Genomic DNA, 20,947 nt, shown 5'->3' with positions numbered 1-20,947 from the left:
TCACAATTTGCATGTTAGACAAGACCAATTCCATCACCTTATAACCATCCCCACAGCATATATGGAACAGTCAGCCTGTCCTTTGCCCAGTGCTGTCCAAGTATCATACACCACAGATGTGATAATCAAAAGTGCTCACAACTGCTACTCAAATATTTCAGAGAATGAGTCAGTTAGTTGATAGTAACAGCCCCACTGGAATATGCTCTAAGTTGCAATTGGATGGTCTACCCACCATTATCAATACCAACCCTTCCCCAGGATTTAAGGTACTCACTGATGGCCTTCGTCAAAAACAGTACAGGTTAAGAATCAAAACAAGAACCCAGATGGTGAGGGGGCAGTACAAGAAGTCAAATGCAAGCCTCCATGCCATTATCCACAGGAGTTCCTCTATCTCATTTAATGTCCACATCTCCACATCTAGTCATGTGGTCTCTGGTTTTTCTGCCAAAGAGATGTTGATCCATCATGATCAGTTCTGCTCTACAAGGACCAGAGAAGTCCTTCACATGATCGACGCCTGGGCTTGCCATAACCCCCACAGTGAGAAATTGAAGGCACTAGCTACACACTACTGCCTGGCTCTTTCATTGTCATTGGTAATTTTCATTGGTAATCCAACCAAAGGAATACAACTGAGTGTACCCAGGTCACTTTCACCCATCTACCCTTGATACAGAGGCCTGCTTGGATGAAAATTCATTGGCTACACCTGCACTGAGTGCATCTGCCTCACAGGAAATTTCCCAGCATGTTTAGAAACTCACTACTTAGAATAGAATAGAATGCTTTATCGAAATACCTCACTAGCAATATCAACTGAATTGCTAAGGTTTACAGTGTATAGAAAAGAGTTATGAAACATAATTAAAAAATCTTTACGTACTAACTATATCAAATCCTACAACTACGAAAATATAAAATTTTAGACTAACTATGAATAATTAAAAAATACTTGGGCATTTGTTAATAAAGGTATCACAGCACCTGTTGGTCTTGCATGGCTTCACACAGTATGATCTAGGGTTCCTGAGGTCCATGCAGGGTCCCTCGTTGAATGGAATGAGAGGGTGCAACAGATCAAGGGGATTGTGAACAATTTTGTGAAAAGAGGTTTTCTAAACAGCACCATGCTTCTTTGCTCTAAAGCAACAAGGCCTAAACGTGACAGGGCATCTGAGTAGTGCACTTCATAACCAACAATTATTCCTCAGAGCCTGTTTATGTATCTGCTTAACATTTAAGCTTAGATATTGTGGAAGACTAAAATGATAAATCTAGGTAGCCATAGAGTAAAACTAACTGGATGCAACCTACATAGAACTGAGCCAGTTCTTCAGGCGGTACTCTTGCACCCTTTAGTTGTGCTTAAAATACAATCGTTTGGCAGGTTTCTTTTTTGCATTTCTGTAACATGAGAATTCCACCTAAGGTCTTAATAATAATCCATCCTCCAACACTCATGGCAACTCTAACTGAGGAGATACCTGTGCAGGCGACAGTGATTTTGCCAATCCAACTTGTGGATCAGACCAGATCAATCAATCAATCAATAGCATCTCTTGACATGTCAAAAGCTTCTAACATACTAAAAATGGTACACTAATCAGGAATGCTAAGCTAATTATGATGACTTTGTTACTCACTTTGCTTATTAAACAATAAGACACTATAATTCTGATGTTACTAAGGCTACTATCTCATTACCAGGGACATCAAAGCTTGCTATTGTTATTTACAAGTAGTCCATGTTGTTTGTCACAGTTTCCATTGAGGATCTCCTACCAATATGTTGTTAGAGAACATGTTACACTACATGTAGTACTAGCCAGCAGTACCTTAGGGGAGAGCACTGTAGCTTCTCTTGACTCTGACTTCTCTTTAACTCATGCTTTAATTTGTGTACTATTGACTTCTACCTCTGAGCAATAAAGCCTCAGTTGTGTTCTTGCTCTACTGAACCTTTCCCTGACTGGTGTAGTAAATGCATTTTGCTTCTCATAGTTGTGTAACAAGGGTGTTTATGAACAACATTTTTTTTAGTTATTCTCACCTACTCATGGCCACATCAAGACACCAAACCATGGCGTGGTTCACTGACTGTGGATCAACCTAGCAAGGAAGTACATTATAAATTCTTTGGTTCTTTCAGATGTAGCCATAAAAATTTCCCCGAGGCAATTTACCTTAACTTGGGAAGTACAGCTGTACATTTGAGTAGAGGAACAAAATTTTTCCTGAAATTTACTGTCAACTTAAATTTTTTTCATGCACTTTCCATGGGGCCTGTTTCACTACATTGCTACATCATGAGTACCAGTATGAGCCAAAAGATTTTGTCACCCAGCAGAAGTTAAGCTTAACCATCAAACTGATGATGTCACAAATGCTATAAGGTACATGGATCCACAAGAGAACTCATAGCCAGTTGAGGGGTGAATGTGTTGAAAAAAATTAAAACAGTCTTAAAAAAGTATGCCAGGCTCATTGTTGAGTTATATACAAATATTGCAATCTTAAACTTGTCAGAGACATCAGTTGAATACTCCATCAATAACAAAATCTGATCATTATAGGGAACTTATTTAGAACAAAAAAAGTGCCATGTAAATTTTCCTGAACATATATTATATGATTTACGAGCAGTAACTGAAAATGAGTGGGAGGCAGTTCTTTCATATTGTGACATGCTGTGACAAATAATACATGCAGACATGACAAAACTGGCATTTAAATTGGAATCCTAATTGCTCATCTGATACAGAGGTCCCAAGTAAGTTACCTGTTTACAGCTGTACCCCTTTTTAAACAGCACATGCCCTTCAGTGTTTAAATAATAACCCTTTTAAAGATTATCACATACTGATGACTGTACTTGACAAGTCTAATGGCCATTTAAATACCAAACTGTCTCTTAGTTTTCATTATTAACATTACAAGTGGACTCTACATATAGTTAGTAACTCTTACCTGTAGTGTATTTACTGTAGCTTCTTTAAATAGTCTTTCAAGTTCTAGCTGAAATGTAAGCTGAAAAGAGGGATTAGAAAAGATATATGTTATATATAGCTACAGAAAGATCAATCCATACACATACTTTCTTTCATAGTAACGTTAGCCTCATGTTTACATGTACCTTGGGTGGGCACAGCTTAATGGTGGATATGGTCTCTCTAAAGGCAAGAAAGGTTACATATAGATTGAATTATTAATAACCTGTTTAGTAAAACTAAGCCACACCAGCCATCCACAAAAAAAGGAAAAAAAACCTTTTAACTTGAACTGAACTTTAGAATAGCTATTTGGATCATCCCAAATGATATAAGTATGATCGTTGATTCAGATGTCAAACTTAATTAATCAGTCGGCCTCAATTCATTTTCACAATAAAAATTGGTCTTCAATGTTTACCGGTCAAAATAAACTATAGAAATTTCATATTCATTAGATTCAGCACATGAAAAGTTTGATGTTTGAAACAAAGTTGCTCCATAGTCAAAATTCCCATGTGGGTCACTCGAACTCAATGCATGGGTTGATCCAAATTAGACATGTAAGACTTAACTGATTCAGATGTTAATCTTTTCATGTACTTAGTTGACGGGATTAGGTTCAGTACATGAAAAGATGGAGATTTGAAGTGGGCCTTATATGGTAACAATGTAACATACTGCACGTAATATAAAATCAGTGTGATATATATAAACTATGTTAGCATAATTTAACTGGCATTACCTTTTCCTGAATGGTGCTTGGTCCTAATTGAAGAATCTTCCATTTGAACAACTGATTTCCGCTTAACACAAAAAGGTCCCTGACAGCATACACATTAAATAGTAATGAAAAAAAAAATCCAAAAATATATTGAATTAAAATCTGCTGCTGATTTTCCACTTGGCCAGCATTCCTTTAGTCTAAATTTAAGATGTGCAAGGGAAAGGCCTCCAATTCAGACATAACTTCCAGAGTTACAGGAATGCCAACCGGAGGAGGTAAAACAAGGCATGGCAAATTCTTAAAAATTTAGACTTATTTGATTCCTTCTTTTGCATATGATAGTCTTAAGGAACTAATAAAATGTTAAGTATTAAGTAATGCTGTAAAGCTAACTAAAGTGAGTGATGTCTTGCAACTTTGGTCTCAAAAAGATCTAGTCACAAATTAAAGCACAAGTTAACGTGCTGATCTGGTCCTGGTTAATTTTCAGCATGTGTGCCTGGCTCAGCAACTGCGCAAACTGGGTTTGTCAACGAGTTGCATTCACCAAATTGTGTCAGGATTTCATTCCAAGCTATAAGGTGAGTATTTTTATCATTGAGTATCTTGTAGCACATCAATTTTCTGATTTCTTTAAATTAAAAAGCTATTTAGCAGTACTGGAATTGTTTGGTATTAAAGAACTTGATTTGTCAGACACAAATCAGCAATGTGGATCAACAGAACTTTGAACTTGATTTGTAAGACACAAATCAGCAACGGGATCGACAGACTCGATTCAAACCACATCAGGAATAGCTCAAATAGTTTAAAACCCAGTCAAAAACAAGAAAGGTGCTAACGTCAAATTACCAGGTTTTGTTCTATATTAAGGTATTCAGGATTTAATAAAGAAGAGAAAAGGATCAGAGAAAGTGAACTGAGAAAGATCTCGAAGGTAAGAAACTTGAAACAGTGGTCTATGTGTTTGTAGGGTTAGTTTATTGCAAAATCCCGATTATTTTATTTCATACAAGGATCAGAAAAAGTGAACTGGGAAATATCTCAAAGGTGAGAAACTTGAAACAGTGGTCCATGTTTTGGTAGGGTTAGTTTATTGCGAAATTATTTATATCAGCTGTGTTCTAACAAAAGAAAACAAAAGAAACTCTAATACGAAAACTGCATTTCAAAGGTTCATCGCAAATACATGGACAACCACATGGAGTCTTAATTCGGTTTTTAAAAGGTCGGGGGCAGATTTAGTGACAACTATGACTAGTTAAAAGAGTTTTTACTGTAACACTCAGAAAACAGGGAATGCCAAAAATATTTCTGTAAAGTTAATGTGCTTTAAGGTAAAAACATATAAGCCAGCCCCAGAGAAAACCAAATTTAAAAAGGTACAGATAGTCTACAAGTTAGTTTGTGATTTCTGGACTGTTTGTTTGTCTTGATCTTTCTTGTGACTGGTCACTACATAATCAATATTCCTGAAGTTCTCAGGCTTGCCAGTATACAAACCCAAACCCCCTGCAATAACAACTGCAGCATTCTAATCAATTGAGCTAGCACGCCACCTAGGAGCTACAGTCCTTAAATTGGTTCATAATATACCCAGGAAAGATGAAGATAAAAACACGGCAACATGTAAGTTCGTTTAAAAAAATACAGTCTATCAAACCCAAACTAAACATACATACAGTGTAAATGAAAGCCAGATACCTGGAGTTATCAGACAAGGCCTTGCTAGCAAGAACTCTCTGCCAATTCTGTACATTACAAAAATAACAGACAATCATATTCTTACATTTTGCTATGTACAACTAATGGTGTAAACTAATCTTAACATCACATGCTTTACTGTATTACCATTGATAGTAACCTAAGGAAGGTTTTTCACTAAGAAATATGCGGTACATGTAATATCGTACAGCATATTAGGTGAGACTGAGTGGAAATCTGTGAATATTAATTTGTAAACAACATTAAAGTAATATTTCAGTTGTTTATGCTGCACCCAATTTTGAGTTGGAGGATAGATTGAACTTACTCATATTAAAGCCATTTTGTATGGCGGCCTCCCTCAAAGGGCCCACCCTCACCACCTTAGGTGATATAGCTGGCCCGAGCAGTTAAAAGAGTAACTCACATATCCAGATGTTCATTAAACATCATGAAAGCAAGGATAACTTTATTGATATCCCCCACCCCCACTAAAAAAAGGTTTAAATGGTGCATACACCAGGCTAGGCCTTAATCAAAATGAAGACTGATGACACTAACAAGAACAAGAGGTTTAATAGCATAAACAGCGGCCACTGGCACTTACAGTTGTATGCTAGAATGAACATCATGCTTTACGAGCCTTGCAATGTAAAATTGGCAACATACATGTAACAGTTGACAAGATTCAATGGTGTGTCTTTGCCCATTCAGACAGCAGCTTGAGAAGGATGAGCAGTTACCAGCACAACATCAACACAAGGGACAGCAAGCCCATCTGTTCAATGTAAGGCATTTACCACTGAATGAAAGCACAGTTGGAGGTAGGATAAAAAGGTTCACTGAACAGCAGTTGGATCCTTGGGCAAGCCTGGTTATTTATAAAATGATATGTGAACTTCCTTTTGCAACAACACTGCAGCCAGAAGAATTGAAACATTCTGACCTGCTACCAAAATTAAGCGATTTTATTGAGTAAGTGATGCTTTGTCTGGCACAATGATGGTTCTGTTCTCTTAACCTTGCAAGCATTTAATGACAGGTTGAGATGAAGTCGAGTGGACTAACAAAACATCAATTGCAACAGTAAGTGACCTCTATCAACTTACAGTCATGCCATTTGGGCTCTGTAAAGCCCCTATATTTTTGGAGACTCATAGAATGCAAGCTGACTCGACACCCATAGAAGTTGAGTCTTTTAGTCTGTACCTGGAAGCCATAAACCGTTACTATTAGGCCACATGTTCAGCTATTGGTTGCAGACTGCAACAGGCAGGGGTTGATGAGTATTAAGATGAACTTTGAGAAGTGCCACAGGTCCAAACAGCTAATTGCCTTTATGGACCACACACATCTATAACTTTTGACAGCGATTTGGGATAACACTCGCATAAATATGGCCTAAAATGTTAAAATAAGAGAATCTAAAATCTGATATGTTGTCTGATATTATCTAGTCCATGTAAATCTTTAAGATGCTTTTTGACAGTGACTGAGTGTGGTCGTAATGTCCACCACAAGTTACAGTGTGTACCAGGCAGCTGAACAGTTTTGAACCTCATACTAAAGTGGAATATGATCGTCCAGGTGTGTGTAGTCCTGAAACAATTATTGTTGACAGTGACTGACAATGTGACAACCTGCATTTGCAGTACTCATCTTCATTGAAAGTGAAAAGTTAAAAGGTTTTAATAAAAATTATTATTGACAGTTGTCAACACTCCATAGATGCGCTAGCGAAATTGCCTTTTTGCAATGACAAATTTATAAGAAATGTAAAATGAGGGAAGCAACTCAGCTTAACACAACTTCAATACTTGAGTAGGGAAGGGGATGGAGGGGCACAAATGATGCTTTTGTACCTGTGTTACACACATCATGTGACTTAACTCAGGTAATGAATAGTTTCAAAATGCGATGGCCATTGCAGATAGACTAGGTGCTGGGTTTAGCCATGTTTGCCTAAAGTTTTCAGTCTGGTCTGTAAAATGCACAGGTGTGGGATGCAGAGAGTGGAGGAAGAGGCTCGACATAAAACACACCATCAAACAGTCATAAGAGAATTGACCATACTCCTACATTTTATGTAATGATGCAGTGGACCACTTGCACTGTTTGCAGTCCATTGTAGATCTGTTTATTTAACTCTAATCCTGAAGACCGGCAGGCACTCTCTCTTTAATTTCTCTCACTTTAAGTCATGCTTTTCAGGAGTTTACCATGGTGCACAGAGGTGGAGAGTAAAAAAGCAGGACAACTCTGATACGTGTTTGTATATCATGCTTCTCAGCTCTGAGATTTAGAGATTTACAAGTTTATCAGGATCAACGTCACTATGTTCACCTGTCAAAGGTGAAATTGTTCAGGTATTTCTTTTGATAGTATTCATACAAATTTTCCTACGGCACACTGTTTGCAATGTGACTTCAGCAACAAATGTAAATGCAGTTGAAACAAAGAGGAAAGTCAAGACCCATATCCATCAAGGTTGAGCAAGACAACATTGAAAAGCATTTGTCAATAAAGCTTCGACTTACAGTGTGATGTGTTTCCACTACTTTCTGATAATCATCTGCTACACAGAAGATGTACTGCACATTATCTTCCTTAGATTTGTTGGTTATCAGAAGCTTTGCATACATGAAAACCCTCAACTACCTGGCCTGTTCTTATTACAGTCAGACCTTCTAAGAATGGAATGAATGTGCACTGAACATGTAGACATCTTAGTTGATGAGAATGCTGAGGCTAAAAATTAAGCTGGTACAAGTCATGTATATACATGTACATGTAATCACCATATTTACCTGTGTATAATGCATGCCCTAAATTTGGGAAAATGTGGGAAACAAATCAAGTGATAGAACAGCCACAAAAAACTCTGCCTTCTTATCCTCTTCTTCATTCTCAGTTAATTTTACTGATTTCTGCATCTTAAAATAATAATAATTACTAAAAGCTACAAAGAATAAGCCTGAATGCAAGATAACTTAAAATAATACAGCAGAAATAGGCCATTTGCACGATGACATCATTTTACTACTACGACCAGAATCCTTCAGGGTTTTGCTTTCTTGTGCAAAGTAGGGCTTTTGTTATTCAAACCTCACTGGGATTACAAAATTTAAATATGAAAGGAAAAACGAAAAGGATTCTAGTTGTAGTAGTAAAATGACGCCATCATGCAAATGTCCTATTCAAAGACACACTCACTGCTACTTTATAACTTGCAGGCTGAGATCCAAATATGAAAGAAGAAACACGGCGACCAAGGTCTGAAAAAACCCCACTTGATGATTTCAGATTCTGACAATTGATTGCTTTCTGTTCAAAAGAGTAAACAAGCAATTAACACAAAAATGGTTTAATGCATGCATTCTCAGTCAACAATACCAAATCATGTTGTTAAGTTATTCCCTAGAAGTATATCAAAAAATATTTTCTATTGTCAGAGAATGTTATAAGGAACACCAATAAAGCCAGTTCTCCTCTATGAGTGAAAGATAATCTGACATCTTTTACCTGTAAAATAATGATGGTATTGCTTTTATCAGTAGATCTGAGGTTCTCTCCCCTAAATGTTCATCTTGCAAAACTACGTTTCTTTGGGCTGATTTGTATCATATGTTGCATGATGAATGCATATAAATTCAACAATATCATCATGTTAAAATCTGACATGATTTCACGTCACCTTGGTGAGTTAATGGTCTCTACTTTCCTAACAAAGTGAGTTTTTCTAAATTCTGCAATCATTCGTGGGTCAGATGTATTTATAGCGTGAGGTCTTTTTCTTTGTACACAATGCACACTTCACAGCACTTTTTTCCCCAAAACCCATCACACCAGTGCCTCCATGCACCTCCATTGAGTTAGTGGGAGCAAACAGAAAATTCCTGTTCTTTTTTCTCTGCCACTTGCATCAGGATTTTTTTAAAATCAATGCAACTGGAATTCACTAATTTGCTGGCTTTTGGGGTAAGCCATGAACACCCTATAGGGATAAAAACAAAACTGGATGATCACAGTTGTGACATACATGTAATTCTGACTCCACACTTCAAACAATGGAATTCCATGTTATGTAAATACAAGGCGACTGTAGAGTAATAGGCAAGTTTGCTGCAGCCAATAATCTTAACATCTTTTGATTGGTCAATTGTTGGAGTGCAAGTGTGTTACAAAGAAACAGTGCAATAACCTGTTTACAAGCATTTATACTTTCTATTTTCTTCCTCTTGCATGTCTTGTACTTTATGCTGACATCTAAAAAAACTCCCTGAGCATAACACAATGTGTTATGCACTCAGGAGGGTCATGTACATGTAGTACAGGCCAATATAATTGGAGGTTATTGATTGTGAGCAGTTGCCTTTATAAATACCTGTGAACCACTTAATAGTACCAGTTCATTAGTGGTAGTCATCAGGATACAACCATAGGGCTGCAAGAATAATAAATATTATTAAAAACTGAATCATTGGATAATGCAGTTCTAGCATTTTGATTGGCTTAGCCGTTATGGTATATGAGCTATTATAATATATTTTACACAATTTTATAATATAATGAAACCACTCATATATTGTTTATTATTCAAATACCACACTAACTTCTAGGGCAGATCACAAGTCAGGAATCTTTATAAGGAATTCGTAAAATGTATTTGACTATCTTGTTTTATATTTTCATATGTATTTTGGTGACTTTTCATAAGCACAGGTCAATTTTCTACATACAATTCAAAAAATATGTAATTTAATTGATGTAGTGTAACATTTTATGTCGTTCGAATTAGTGACATAAAGAGAGAGACGCATCAACTAGCCAACTCCAGTTTTAATCATGAATCTCCGAGCATTACAAGAGAATCAATGAATAATTATTGTTCTAATCACGTAACAGCCGTTCGTAAACTAAGGCGATGATTCAACTACTATTGTTAGATTACATCACGCAAGTTCCTATGTTGATTTACTGTTAAGTCCGATATTAAAATGTCATAGATCGAATATCGTGACATGTAGAAAACTATGCACGTCAAAAATAACATCTTCAAGAGGTAGTTGTTTTACAAACTGCTTAACAAGTTTGGCATTTCCTTTGCCAATCACTTCTTGTCATGAACACGTCCCCCACAAATTAAAAGAATACTTTGGGCACCAGAGGATTTTCTTATGTGTGGGGAGAGGGGCGAGTGCTGTTTCGTACATACAACATTCAATCCGAGGATCCAATTAGCAGAATGTCCTGATTCTGAGGACTGGTTACCATGCATGAAAAGTCTCTGCCAGCAGGGTAACAAAACAGTCACATGTTTTCTGCTTTTAGAGTTTCCCTACCAGTTCATTATCCAACTTTCAAGCAACATCTGATAAGAAACTCTAGCAGAAAATTTGATGCCTTGGGTGGCAGAGACTTTCCATGCATAATTAAAAAATATTGCTTTTGACCAAGCACACTATTCCTTGTATAACTAAGTGTAATTAAATTGATACTATCATATTATACATGTAATCTAGTAAGATATTAGTTTATTACAACCAGAAGACTGGTTGAATTTGAAAATAAAAACTATGTCTACATCACACCTGTAAAGCAGTCAATGAATGGCATTGGCATCCTATCAAGTCTGTTTCCATATCAAGCACAGCAGTGTCATTAACAAGACTTGGCCAGTAACGCACCAGTCCCTCAGGAGAAACAGCCATAACGGAGACACCAGATACATCACCAGAACAATCCAATACACAAACAAGATCAGCCATATGGTACAACTCAGAAGCTGGCAAAATCAACTCCTTATAAAATACTCCCTGATAAACACAACAGCCAAATGAATGTTTATTAATTTTTCAGTATTTACTATAAAGTTATGGAAGAAATATAATATTAACTTAGCACATTTGAATGTGCCAAGTCACCTCTTATACTTCTTTTTTTATAATAATCAAATTAAGCACAAGATGTGCATGCATACAATGTGTGGGTTGTATAACAGGGTTTAAAATCTGGCATTTTAAACTTACAGAAACAATTCAAGTACCATTCATGTGATTAAGGTTTTTTGAATAATTTTGTTCCTCTTCCACAGGAAACTACATAAGATTTTTTCTAGCTTTTAAAAACAGAATTCTATATACAACAAGAAAACAACTTGAAATGTTAACAAATAAAAAAAAAAACATTATCCTCAATAACCAATATACAACAAGAAAACAACTTGAAATGTCAACAAATAAAAAATAACATTATCCTCAATAACTCAATAACTGACCACTGTACTGTCTGAAAATATGGACACATACATGTACAGTCAATTGTAATGTACAAAGAAACATCTTAATAAAGTTGTTGCCTCAAGCATTGTTAGGCTTGGGTAATTTCTGAATCAAACACAGCATGACATGATTTTATTTAACACAAGTATCTGGAATCAAAGGGCTGAGACAAACCTTTGCTTCAGCTCCTGGCACATAGCGCCAAATAAACAATTTCCTTCCGGTAACAAGCCAAGCCCAACCAAAAGGGGAAATCTTTACACTGATCTGTTGATCACCGGTGACTATAAAATAAAGTTAAATACCTCAAACAGCATGCATTTTAAAATAAATAAATGTTACCTCTTCTCAATTTCCTATTATATTTTATTTGTAGGTGTTGTCTAGCATAATAACTGGTCAATTTTCTGGTCCCTGTCATTGTTCTATTTTCTATTACACAAAAAACTCTAGTGACAAGTTTAAAGTTTTTTAACCTTGGTTGATTCTCAATTAGCCCTAATTCACGAATAATACCTATTCATATATTACTTAGGGCTAGGAGACCAAGGAAATTGACAATCAACCTATTGTAGGTTAAAAAATTTTAACCAGAATTTAATTTTGACCTATGTATAACATATGTATGTTGTGTTTCAATTTTGGCGTTGGTTTAAATTTTACTTCCCTTGTTATGGGGCATGGCAATGGCAATGTATGATAATGAGTTTTAAAACAAAGGGAAATATTAATTTATAATTTACCTAGGATAAAACTGAACAATAATGAGTGATAAATAAAATAAAAACAAATAAATAAATAAATGCACTTTATTTGAGCGTCAATGTATTTAGCACGTAAGTATTAATTGGGGACACAATACATTTTACGTCTCCCACTGGAGACAGGACCACCATTTTACGTGGTCATCTGCGCCATGCGAAGGTCTAGCCCCTTGCAGTGCAAAGGGAGCACCCTCAATTCTCAGTTATTTTAAGATCCTGATTATTGGTCTGGCCCCCAGGAAACAAACCCGCGACCTCCCGCTCTGCAGTCACGCGCTCTACCGACTGAGCTAACACAGCTGCAGTTAAAACAAATAACAATAGGCTAACACTGCCAGAAAGGGCCAATGGAATATCATTACTACATCAGTAGAGATAAATACTTTCTGCAACACAATGAATTTTTTTTAAGATGGGAACTGTTGAGACCAGCTCCAATAGTGGGTCTTAAGAGAAGTGACTGTTTCATAAACAATTTAGTTGCAGTAATGACTGAAAAATGGCAGGAAAGGGACAATCACCAGGTGTTTGTCTTATAGAAGTGTCCACCTTAAATAGCAAGGTGTCTGTGAGGAGGGAATTGACTGTAAAAGCTATTAGGCAAATGAACCTCTGATGGAGTTGGTCCTCGGTACGTGACACATATGCAAGTTCAAAGAAACATATTTCCTAATATTTAAAACATCAAGCAAAAATACCATCTCTGCTTGTGAGTGCCTCGTTGATCTGGACTGGTAAAGGAAAACCAAATGTCTCTACTCTATGCTGATCTGTCTCTTCCAGAATCTGAGAATTCAGTGGGACTCTTTGCTGACTTCTGAGGCAAGATACCAGACATGTAAAATACAATGTCACAAACAAAGTAAATCTTATTGTACAATTCAATGCGATCATATCTTCATTTAAAATTTGTACTTCTACAGTCCACATCATCTTCACGTTTCATATCTTTCACGAGTTAAGATGAACTCAACAAATTGGCCTGCTCCCAATGTATGGGTCTTAACCCTTTAAGCCCCAATATCCACATGCAACTTCTCCAAACTGATCTCTATAAATTTCCTTTAAGAATTAGTTGAGAGAATTTGATAAAAGATCATGGCATTTTGTCTTTAATGATCATTTTATTAATTCTCATAACCTTATCTCTTGACATTGTGTGGATATCGTTAGGAGAAAATTGATGTTGGTCACTATTGGGACTTAAAGGGTTAATAGCTCAAATGGTAGAACACTGCAGTGCTAACCCAGTGGCCATGGGGTTTGAAACTCATTGAAGTCACAAAATTTTTTTCGCTGTGGCTATATGGTCGGTAACCGGTCACGGTGTTGAAAACACTAAATGGCCAGCAGTCCTATATTCTCAGCAAATTTCCCAAAATCGAAAGATTCTAGCTAATCTAAACTATCATTTATGTCAATTTAGAAAAGTCAAGCGATCCTGAAACGCTTCATAGATCTCAAATCTAGTGTTTGGTTTACACTGGGCTCAGAGGACGAAACCATGTTTTGTGACACTTAGAACTTTTTTTCAGCTCGACTGCCAGTCAAGGCAGTCCTATATTCTCAGTAAATTTCACAAAATCGAAAAATTCCAGCTAATCTAAACTATCGCATGTCATGATCCTGATCAAACCAGCCGGTTTTGTGGGATCTCTATATCATGTTTTGTTGGTCTCGAGTCTTCGGATGTTCGTTACTATTTTCTGTCCAAAGCATGGCGTGACAGGCAACGTTTGACGTCATACCATCTTGACCTTTCATACGGCCTTCGCGGGAAACCGACGGAAAAAGTCTAGCTGAAATACACTTCAACATTATCTTGTCGACGATTTTGTGAAATTTACTGAGGATATAGGACTGCCGGCCATTTCGTGTTTTGAAAACCTTGACCGGCAGTCGAAGCATAAAAAAAAACAGATGAAAATTGATGTTATGAACAACGATGCCTCAAATTACATACTGTCATGTACAGTGTGGCATTTCTGTCGTGTGTCGGATAGCAGAAAGATGGAGCGAGTACAAGAGTGAGCGTTAAGTGCTGTCTACTGCGATACGAGAAGTTCATGCGATGAGCTCTTGAGAAAAGCTAAACTCACGACACTAGGCTGTCGCCGGTCGCAGGATATAGCCATAATTATGTATAAGGCAAAGTACAATATATGCCCTCCGTACATAAAGGACATTTTTAAGCTCAATAAACCTCACTGTGGGCTCAAAAATTCTGGTGACTTTTTAATTCCTCGATACAACACAACAACTTACAGGAGACATAGCCTAAGATATGTGGGTCCAGTAATATGGTCTAAATTAAGCAAGAATGTAAAAAATGCAGAATAATTTACAGCTTTAAAAAGGAAATTCGTAAGGTAGATCTTGAAAAAGTAATCACAAAGGGCTGTAAAAACTGCTTTCTATGTTGTACATAAATGACATTTTCTAGACAAAAAGGACACCTCTTAATCAGTAAGTATTATTTTATATGATAAATCCGAATATGTTTTATCGAAATTTTTTTATTATGTATATTTTTGTAAATTTCATTCTTTGTAAATATTTTTTTTATATTAATTAGTAAGAGCTGATAGTATTTTGATTTAGTGTCCCCTATTAGTAGGCCTTACATGGCCAGCTAGAAGACCTGACACTGAAATAAAGTTTATCATCATCATCATTATCAAAACGTTCTAAGTGTCACAAAACATGGTTTCGTCCTCTGAGCCCAACGTAAACCAAACACTAGACTTGAGATCTATAAAGCCTGTCAGCATCGCTTGACTTTTCTAAATTGACATATGATAGTTTAGATTAGCTAGAATCTTTCGATTTTGTGAAATTTGCTGAGAATATAGGACTGCCGGCTATTTAGTGTTTTGAAAGCCTTGACCGCTTACCGGCCATATAGCCACAGCGAATTTTTTTCATGTTTATTTGTAACTGCTTACAGCAAATTGCAATAACCACTGCAATGATCATATCTTCATTTAAAATTCATACATTACTGTTTAATATTACAGTAACTGTTTATATTCTGAGTCACAAATCACAAAGAATTTGCATGTGGATTATTTCAGTAGATAACGTTTTGTAGATATGAGGTGCAAGTGGCCCAGAACTTATTTATAGATTTGTACAATGCTGGTATGGCATATTTTAATTTGAAACCTCTAGTAAATTAATGCTTATTTGTACTATTTATAATAAATCCGTTGCATTCCTAAACAAGCCTTCACAACCTAAGATAACCTTAGTATCACAACTCCTGGTGTATGCGCCACTAGCTTGGGTGGCCTGTGCATCGGCTACAGAAACAGCGTGAAATTGTTTATGGGCTTACTGAAACACGTCGCGAGTCGCGGACCAGTAGGGCATTGAATTAGAAATAATACATAGCTGTTTTTCTTGCTTATTTGTTTTGTCACTGTTTCTTTTTTTTGGCTAAGAAAAACTAGCCAGTGCTGTGGATAAAATAAATGTGTAGGTTGTGCTTTATACATTCCTACAAACCTCTTAGCTGAATCTCCAAGAAATGAAGAATAATTTAAGGACTGACGCGGCGTAAAAGGACTGGAATCTCGTCCCTTTCCTTTAAATGCCGGTCTTGCCCAAGGGCTAGCCATAATTCTTGTGCTCCAAGAGATCTGCTGGTATGCCCAGAAGTGGAAGTAGCTCTGTAGCAGTTAGAAGTTCTCTGTCGCGCGCCAAAAATCGCTGGGGGACTAGAACTAGTCGACCCATAGTGGATATGTCGTGTATGGGAGACGAAACGTATTCTAAAGTCGTGTGGACCGTGGAAAAGCCAAGCAATAATATGGACAAAATAACGCAGGAGAAATACAACAAAAGCCGTGAAAGAAGTGACAGGATCAGTGCATTAATGGGACAGTACATGTTGAAGGGTTACCGAATGTTAGGCTCAACATGTGAAGTCTGTGGGGTAAGCATCATTGTCAAAATAGCATACTGAACTTTTTTGGCTTTGTCTGAGAACTCTTTACAATTTATTTATTCTTATTTATGATGTTCTTAGCTGGTAAGCAAGATCAAGAAACCTTGCTTTATGAGTTTTTTGATTGCTCAGTCAAGTGCATCACAGTCACAATTTTCCGTTCTTGTTTTTTTTGTTGTGGTTGTTGTTTTTATATTAAACAGGTAGGCCCTAATATCCTTCTAGTACTATGGCCTTTTTATTGAAAATGTATGTTCCGAGCAGGGAACCTCTTGCCTCTTGTGGAACTAGCCACTTGTTAATTGGCTCAATCAACTACAGTGGACTACTTTGTAATCTGATTTGTTGCACTCGGATCACCTTATTCTAGAAGTATGGTTGCTCATTAAATGCTTTCAGGTTAAATTATTTCTTGGTGCTACAAAATTATACTTTATTCTGGCAAAGTGTTTTCTCACTAACAGACTGTACCTGGCATGATGTTGCTTTAAACATAACTTTCACTTGATTTCCTGCATCTTGGAAGTCTGATTTCCTTTGCAACATTTTGCTCTGACCCCTCACTTTTTTGATTAGCAACCAACTCATTGTACTGTTCACTCACTTGGAAGCATGGTCCTTGTTCCTTTGCTCATCAGTCTCTGTTGGCCGGGCACCTGGTATCCAGGCCTTGGTTTGCTCGGGACAACCCTACCTCGGGATCAGAACTGAGGCTTCAGTTACCTGCTGCGACTTCCTCGTCGCACGTTTGTGTTCGGTCAGTCGTGTGCTTAGGTTTCTGTCAGTTTCACCAATATAAAAAGCCTGGCAGTCGCAGCATTTGATCTTGTATACTGCTCCCTGTCTGTCCTCCGGTTTGTCTTTGTCCTTGACATTAGTAAGCAGTCGCCGTAAAGTGGTTATCGGTTTGTGTGCAACACGTATATTGTAAGGTTGTAATATACGTGCAATAGTTTCAGAGGTGCCAGATATACGGTATAGTCGCTGTCGTAACAGGGCCAGAGTTGGTCTGAGAGTTGGAATCAGTGTTACTGTGAGTGTTCCGCCTAACAAAGTCCGTGTTGTTGTTGTCCGTATTGTTCTTACTAAAAACGTTGTTAAGATAATCAGTCTCGTCTTGTAGGCTGTCAGGTGAGTCGCAAACTAGTTGTGCTCGTCTCGTCAGAGTCCGGATACTAGTAGCCTTGTGAGAGGTCGGGTTGTACGAAGACTGCTCTAGTAATCGGTCGGTATGTGTTGGTTTTCTGTAAATAGTCGTTTTTAGTAGTTTGTTGTTGTCGCGAGTGACCAAGCAGTCTAGAAAAGGTATCTTACCATTTTCTTCGATCTCCTTGGTGAACTGTATGTCCGCGTTCTGTCTGTTAAGGTGTTCGTGAAAATCGTCGATTCCGTCTCTGTGTACGGCGGTGAATGTGTCGTCAACATAACGTAACCAAAGAGGTACAGTTCGCGTGTAAGTAGTTAGGGCTTGTTCCTCGATGTTTTGCATGACAATTTCTGCTACAACAACAGAAACTGGAGAGCCCATAGCTGTACCGTGTAACTGTTTGTAGTGTTTGCCGTTGTACTGAAAGTACGTCGAAGTCAAACAGAGGTTGAGTAGGTCCATAATGTCGTCTGTAGGTAGTGGTAGTTCAACAGTAGAGTTCTTAATAGCATTCTCAGTACAGTCTAGAGCCAGTTGAAGTGGAATACTGGTGAACAGCGATTTCACGTCAAAAGACACTAGTTTGTGGTCGAACATAATATTATTCCAGTTGTACATAAGCTTTTGGAAGCTGAAGACAGTACAGCAGTGAATATAGATGTGTATGACCAAGCAGAAAAGGAGGAATACATATGCCTTATAAAAACAATTGTGACAGAATCTTCAGCTCAACCCCAAGAGGTTTTTGCATTTTTTCAAATACATTAATTTTTTATTACTGTATGGTATGCAGCTACTATTAATAAATATGTTGCAGGTAATTGTTTATTTCAGTTAGTTTTTGTTTTTCCTTTTTTTTAAGTTCATTTATTTAGCATATATTATCATATACAAAAACAATGAAAAAATTAACTGAAATAAAAAATTAACTACAACATATACATAAATGATTGGGTTGTAATTTTAAAGCAGTAAGTATCTCAAAACCTTAAGTCCAAAAAGTGTCTAACAGTGTCAAAAAGTGTCTTACAGCCATTATGTGAAAAAGGTATGAATAAAAACACTTTTTTTATACCTGCAAACTTTTATTAAATCAGACATAATAGGCTTGAGATTTTTAATCTTACAGTGCCAGTAGTTTTTGTGGGGAATGGAAGATGACCAATGGCAGTCTCAAGAGTCCCATCTATTCTGGGTTCACTTAATTAATACGCCAATACGTCGATGCTTTGAGTGTTTTCCTAAACTCGTCTGTTAAGGGCTTTTTCACTAAAATCAAAGATTTCAGCAAAAGTACAATCATTGACATTAACTTAATTTTCTTTCTTGCATGGTCCCTCAGTGTGTCTGTTGAATGGTTTTTATCAGCTAAAATGTAATTTTGATGTACAAGGTACACAGTCTGTACTTGTATTTATGGCTGTGCAAGTTGCTGTGTGTTTCTTATTCAACAGTACGTTACCTTTCTGCTTGATTGTATAACAATTGATTCTGTGATTATAATAAATATTTCAACTGTTTTGAATTTAAGGCAAGAAAATTTTTCGATGAAGTCTAAATGCAAGTGTGGGGATGTATTTGGCTTTAAGATAATTGAAGCACTCAGGCTGATTGGTGAACCAGAAAGGGAGCAAGCTCTCAGACGTTTTGTAACCAGTACCAAACGTGGATGTGCAGGCAGACTAACCTTTCCTGGCAATGGGCAGGTTTCTGGCTGCATTCATATTCAAAGAAGGCAGCTGCCAGAATCCATACTCAAGAGCATGGACAAAGGTACAATAATTGACTTGTATACTTACAATGCACAGTCAATCACTAGTAAGAAGATGCAATATTAATTTTTTAAAATATAATTTTCATATCAAACTGAGAATTAATTCTGTTCAAAACAATGCGGATTGAACTTTTAATATCTGAACACTTTTAAGCAAAGAATAGTACTTTTAGTTTAAAGAAGCAATACCATTTCATTCTATTTTTCTCATTTGGGTTGAACTGTGTAATATCAGTATTGGTCATCTTGGCAATATTTGCAGATTGTGGAAGCTGTAATCTTATTTCCAAAACACCTCATTGTACTCATTTCATTTCCTGTATGTACTTAAATGTGTATATTAAGGGAAAACTGCTCTAAAAATCATTACTTATAGCTTTCTAAATAATCATCTTTTTTTAAAGCATTTTCGAACACGAGGAACGCACCTACACCCTGTAATGGAAGTTCTATGAATGTTAAAGTATGTATTTATATTTCCTTGCCCTATCCCATTTTTTGCTATATTTTAAGCATAAAGGGATTTTTTGGTTATTCAAAACTAATGTTTCTAGTTTTTGTGTTATTATTATGTCATGTAGTTAATGCTTTCTGGAAATTTTAATGGCTTGGAAATCCAGCATGGGTTTTTAAGGGTGTTAAATTTTGGTCCAGGCATTTTTTTGGGTTTTGTTTGAAGCCCTAAGGATTTTTTTACCCATTAAATTTTGATCTGGAGTACCCTCTCCCTCCCTGGGCTTTAAGCCTAGAGATCAAACTTTTGTGCATCTTCTGTTTACGGCTATCATATATGTTCACGCATGAATTCACCCGTTGATCAAACTAATCTGATTTTTTTAATGGTTAATTAATTATTTGAAAATTTTGTATTAAATCCCCCTTTATGATTGATTATTGAAAAGTTGGTATAGCACATACCCCTAAGTTTTCTATTGTTTTTTTAAGCAGCAAGTTAATGCAGCTCAAGCCGTGCCAGTGATCACTAGTAAGTATTTAACCTTCTTTTGCCTGTGATTAAGTAGTTAACATGAAAAAATATTCTCAGCAAAAAGGATTCAGGAATTCAGATAGTACATTATTAGCACATATGCCTGGTTTTCACTGGTGACGCAAGCACAAGTGTATAAGTTCTAAAGTCTTGTGTCAAAGGAAAACAAAGGCTTTCATTTGCATTTAGAAGTCATAGGTGTATCCAACGTATCTTGTATTATTAGTTTCAGAAAACATTGCAGTTTCTGACCAGATGCCAGGGGAAGCCGATCCCCAGGAGGTGGAAGAAACCAACATTGAGCTTAAAGTTAATGCTAACTCACAAGGAAATACTACCCAATGTGAGCCCTTAAAAGATTTTTTTTTGTTTGTTTTAAATTCATGTATCAATTTATCTACCAACTTGAAGTGTTTGCAAATTTTCGTTTTTATGATATTTGATTTATCAGTGAGTCAATTGTTATAAAGTATATTATAAATGTGACTCAATTTCAATACTTTAATGTAAATTTTTGTTTTATTCGTTTTCTTTCATTGTTCTCTTTGCTCTTTGCGTCTACCTTATTCTTTTTAACAGGGAATAAAAAAATTTGCCGCACACTGCATGTGCAATTTTGA

The 20,947-nt window shown here is 36.6% G+C and overlaps 2 protein-coding genes across 4 annotated transcripts in view; one reads left to right on the top strand and one right to left on the bottom strand.

Annotated features, from left to right (window-relative positions):
* The window catches only part of LOC140942790 (nuclear pore complex protein Nup133-like), a 44,941-nt gene extending 28,782 nt beyond the window's left edge, over positions 1-16,159 (bottom strand). Inside the window, exons 1-10 of the mRNA XM_073391790.1 lie at positions 15,977-16,159; positions 13,168-13,286; positions 11,880-11,989; positions 11,016-11,240; positions 9,809-9,868; positions 8,638-8,748; positions 5,425-5,471; positions 3,739-3,817; positions 2,974-3,033; positions 2,057-2,115 (exon numbers count right to left, since the gene is read on the bottom strand). Of these exons, the coding sequence (XP_073247891.1) occupies positions 2,057-2,115; positions 2,974-3,033; positions 3,739-3,817; positions 5,425-5,471; positions 8,638-8,748; positions 9,809-9,868; positions 11,016-11,240; positions 11,880-11,989; positions 13,168-13,286; positions 15,977-16,089 (983 nt within the window). The 5' untranslated portion in view covers positions 16,090-16,159. The remainder of the gene's footprint in view (positions 1-2,056; positions 2,116-2,973; positions 3,034-3,738; positions 3,818-5,424; positions 5,472-8,637; positions 8,749-9,808; positions 9,869-11,015; positions 11,241-11,879; positions 11,990-13,167; positions 13,287-15,976) is intronic.
* Positions 16,160-16,264: 105 nt separating this feature from the next.
* Positions 16,265-20,886, top strand: LOC140942789 (uncharacterized). 3 transcript variants are annotated; one of them, XM_073391788.1, is made up of 5 exons: positions 16,265-16,406; positions 19,155-19,338; positions 19,744-19,802; positions 20,288-20,324; positions 20,554-20,886. In XM_073391788.1, the coding sequence occupies exons 1-5, from the start codon at positions 16,281-16,283 to the stop codon at positions 20,793-20,795; spliced, it is 648 nt and encodes a 215-aa protein (XP_073247889.1). In that variant the 5' UTR covers positions 16,265-16,280; the 3' UTR covers positions 20,796-20,886. The 3 variants fall into 3 exon arrangements, with proteins under 3 accessions (XP_073247889.1, XP_073247888.1, XP_073247890.1); XM_073391787.1 differs by having other exon boundaries at positions 20,285-20,324; XM_073391789.1 differs by having other exon boundaries at positions 19,097-19,338; positions 20,285-20,324.
* The last annotated feature ends 61 nt before the right edge of the window (positions 20,887-20,947 follow it).

This window comes from Porites lutea, chromosome 7, assembly GCF_958299795.1.
Source record: "Porites lutea chromosome 7, jaPorLute2.1, whole genome shotgun sequence".
Lineage (NCBI taxonomy): Eukaryota > Metazoa > Cnidaria > Anthozoa > Scleractinia > Poritidae > Porites > Porites lutea.
The sequence above is the reverse complement of the archived record's forward strand: the minus strand, read 5'-3'. Positions and strand labels throughout refer to the sequence as shown.

Excerpts from the sequence above, each read along its gene's own strand:
- LOC140942789 (XM_073391787.1), top strand. The coding sequence starts at position 16,281 with ATGGACAAAATAACGCAGGAGAAATACAACAAAAGCCGTGAAAGAAGT. Across the intron at positions 16,407-19,154 it reads CAACATGTGAAGTCTGTGGG|ATAATTGAAGCACTCAGGCT; the intron begins GTAAGCATCATT and ends TTTGGCTTTAAG. Across the intron at positions 19,339-19,743 it reads ACTCAAGAGCATGGACAAAG|CATTTTCGAACACGAGGAAC; the intron begins GTACAATAATTG and ends CTTTTTTTAAAG.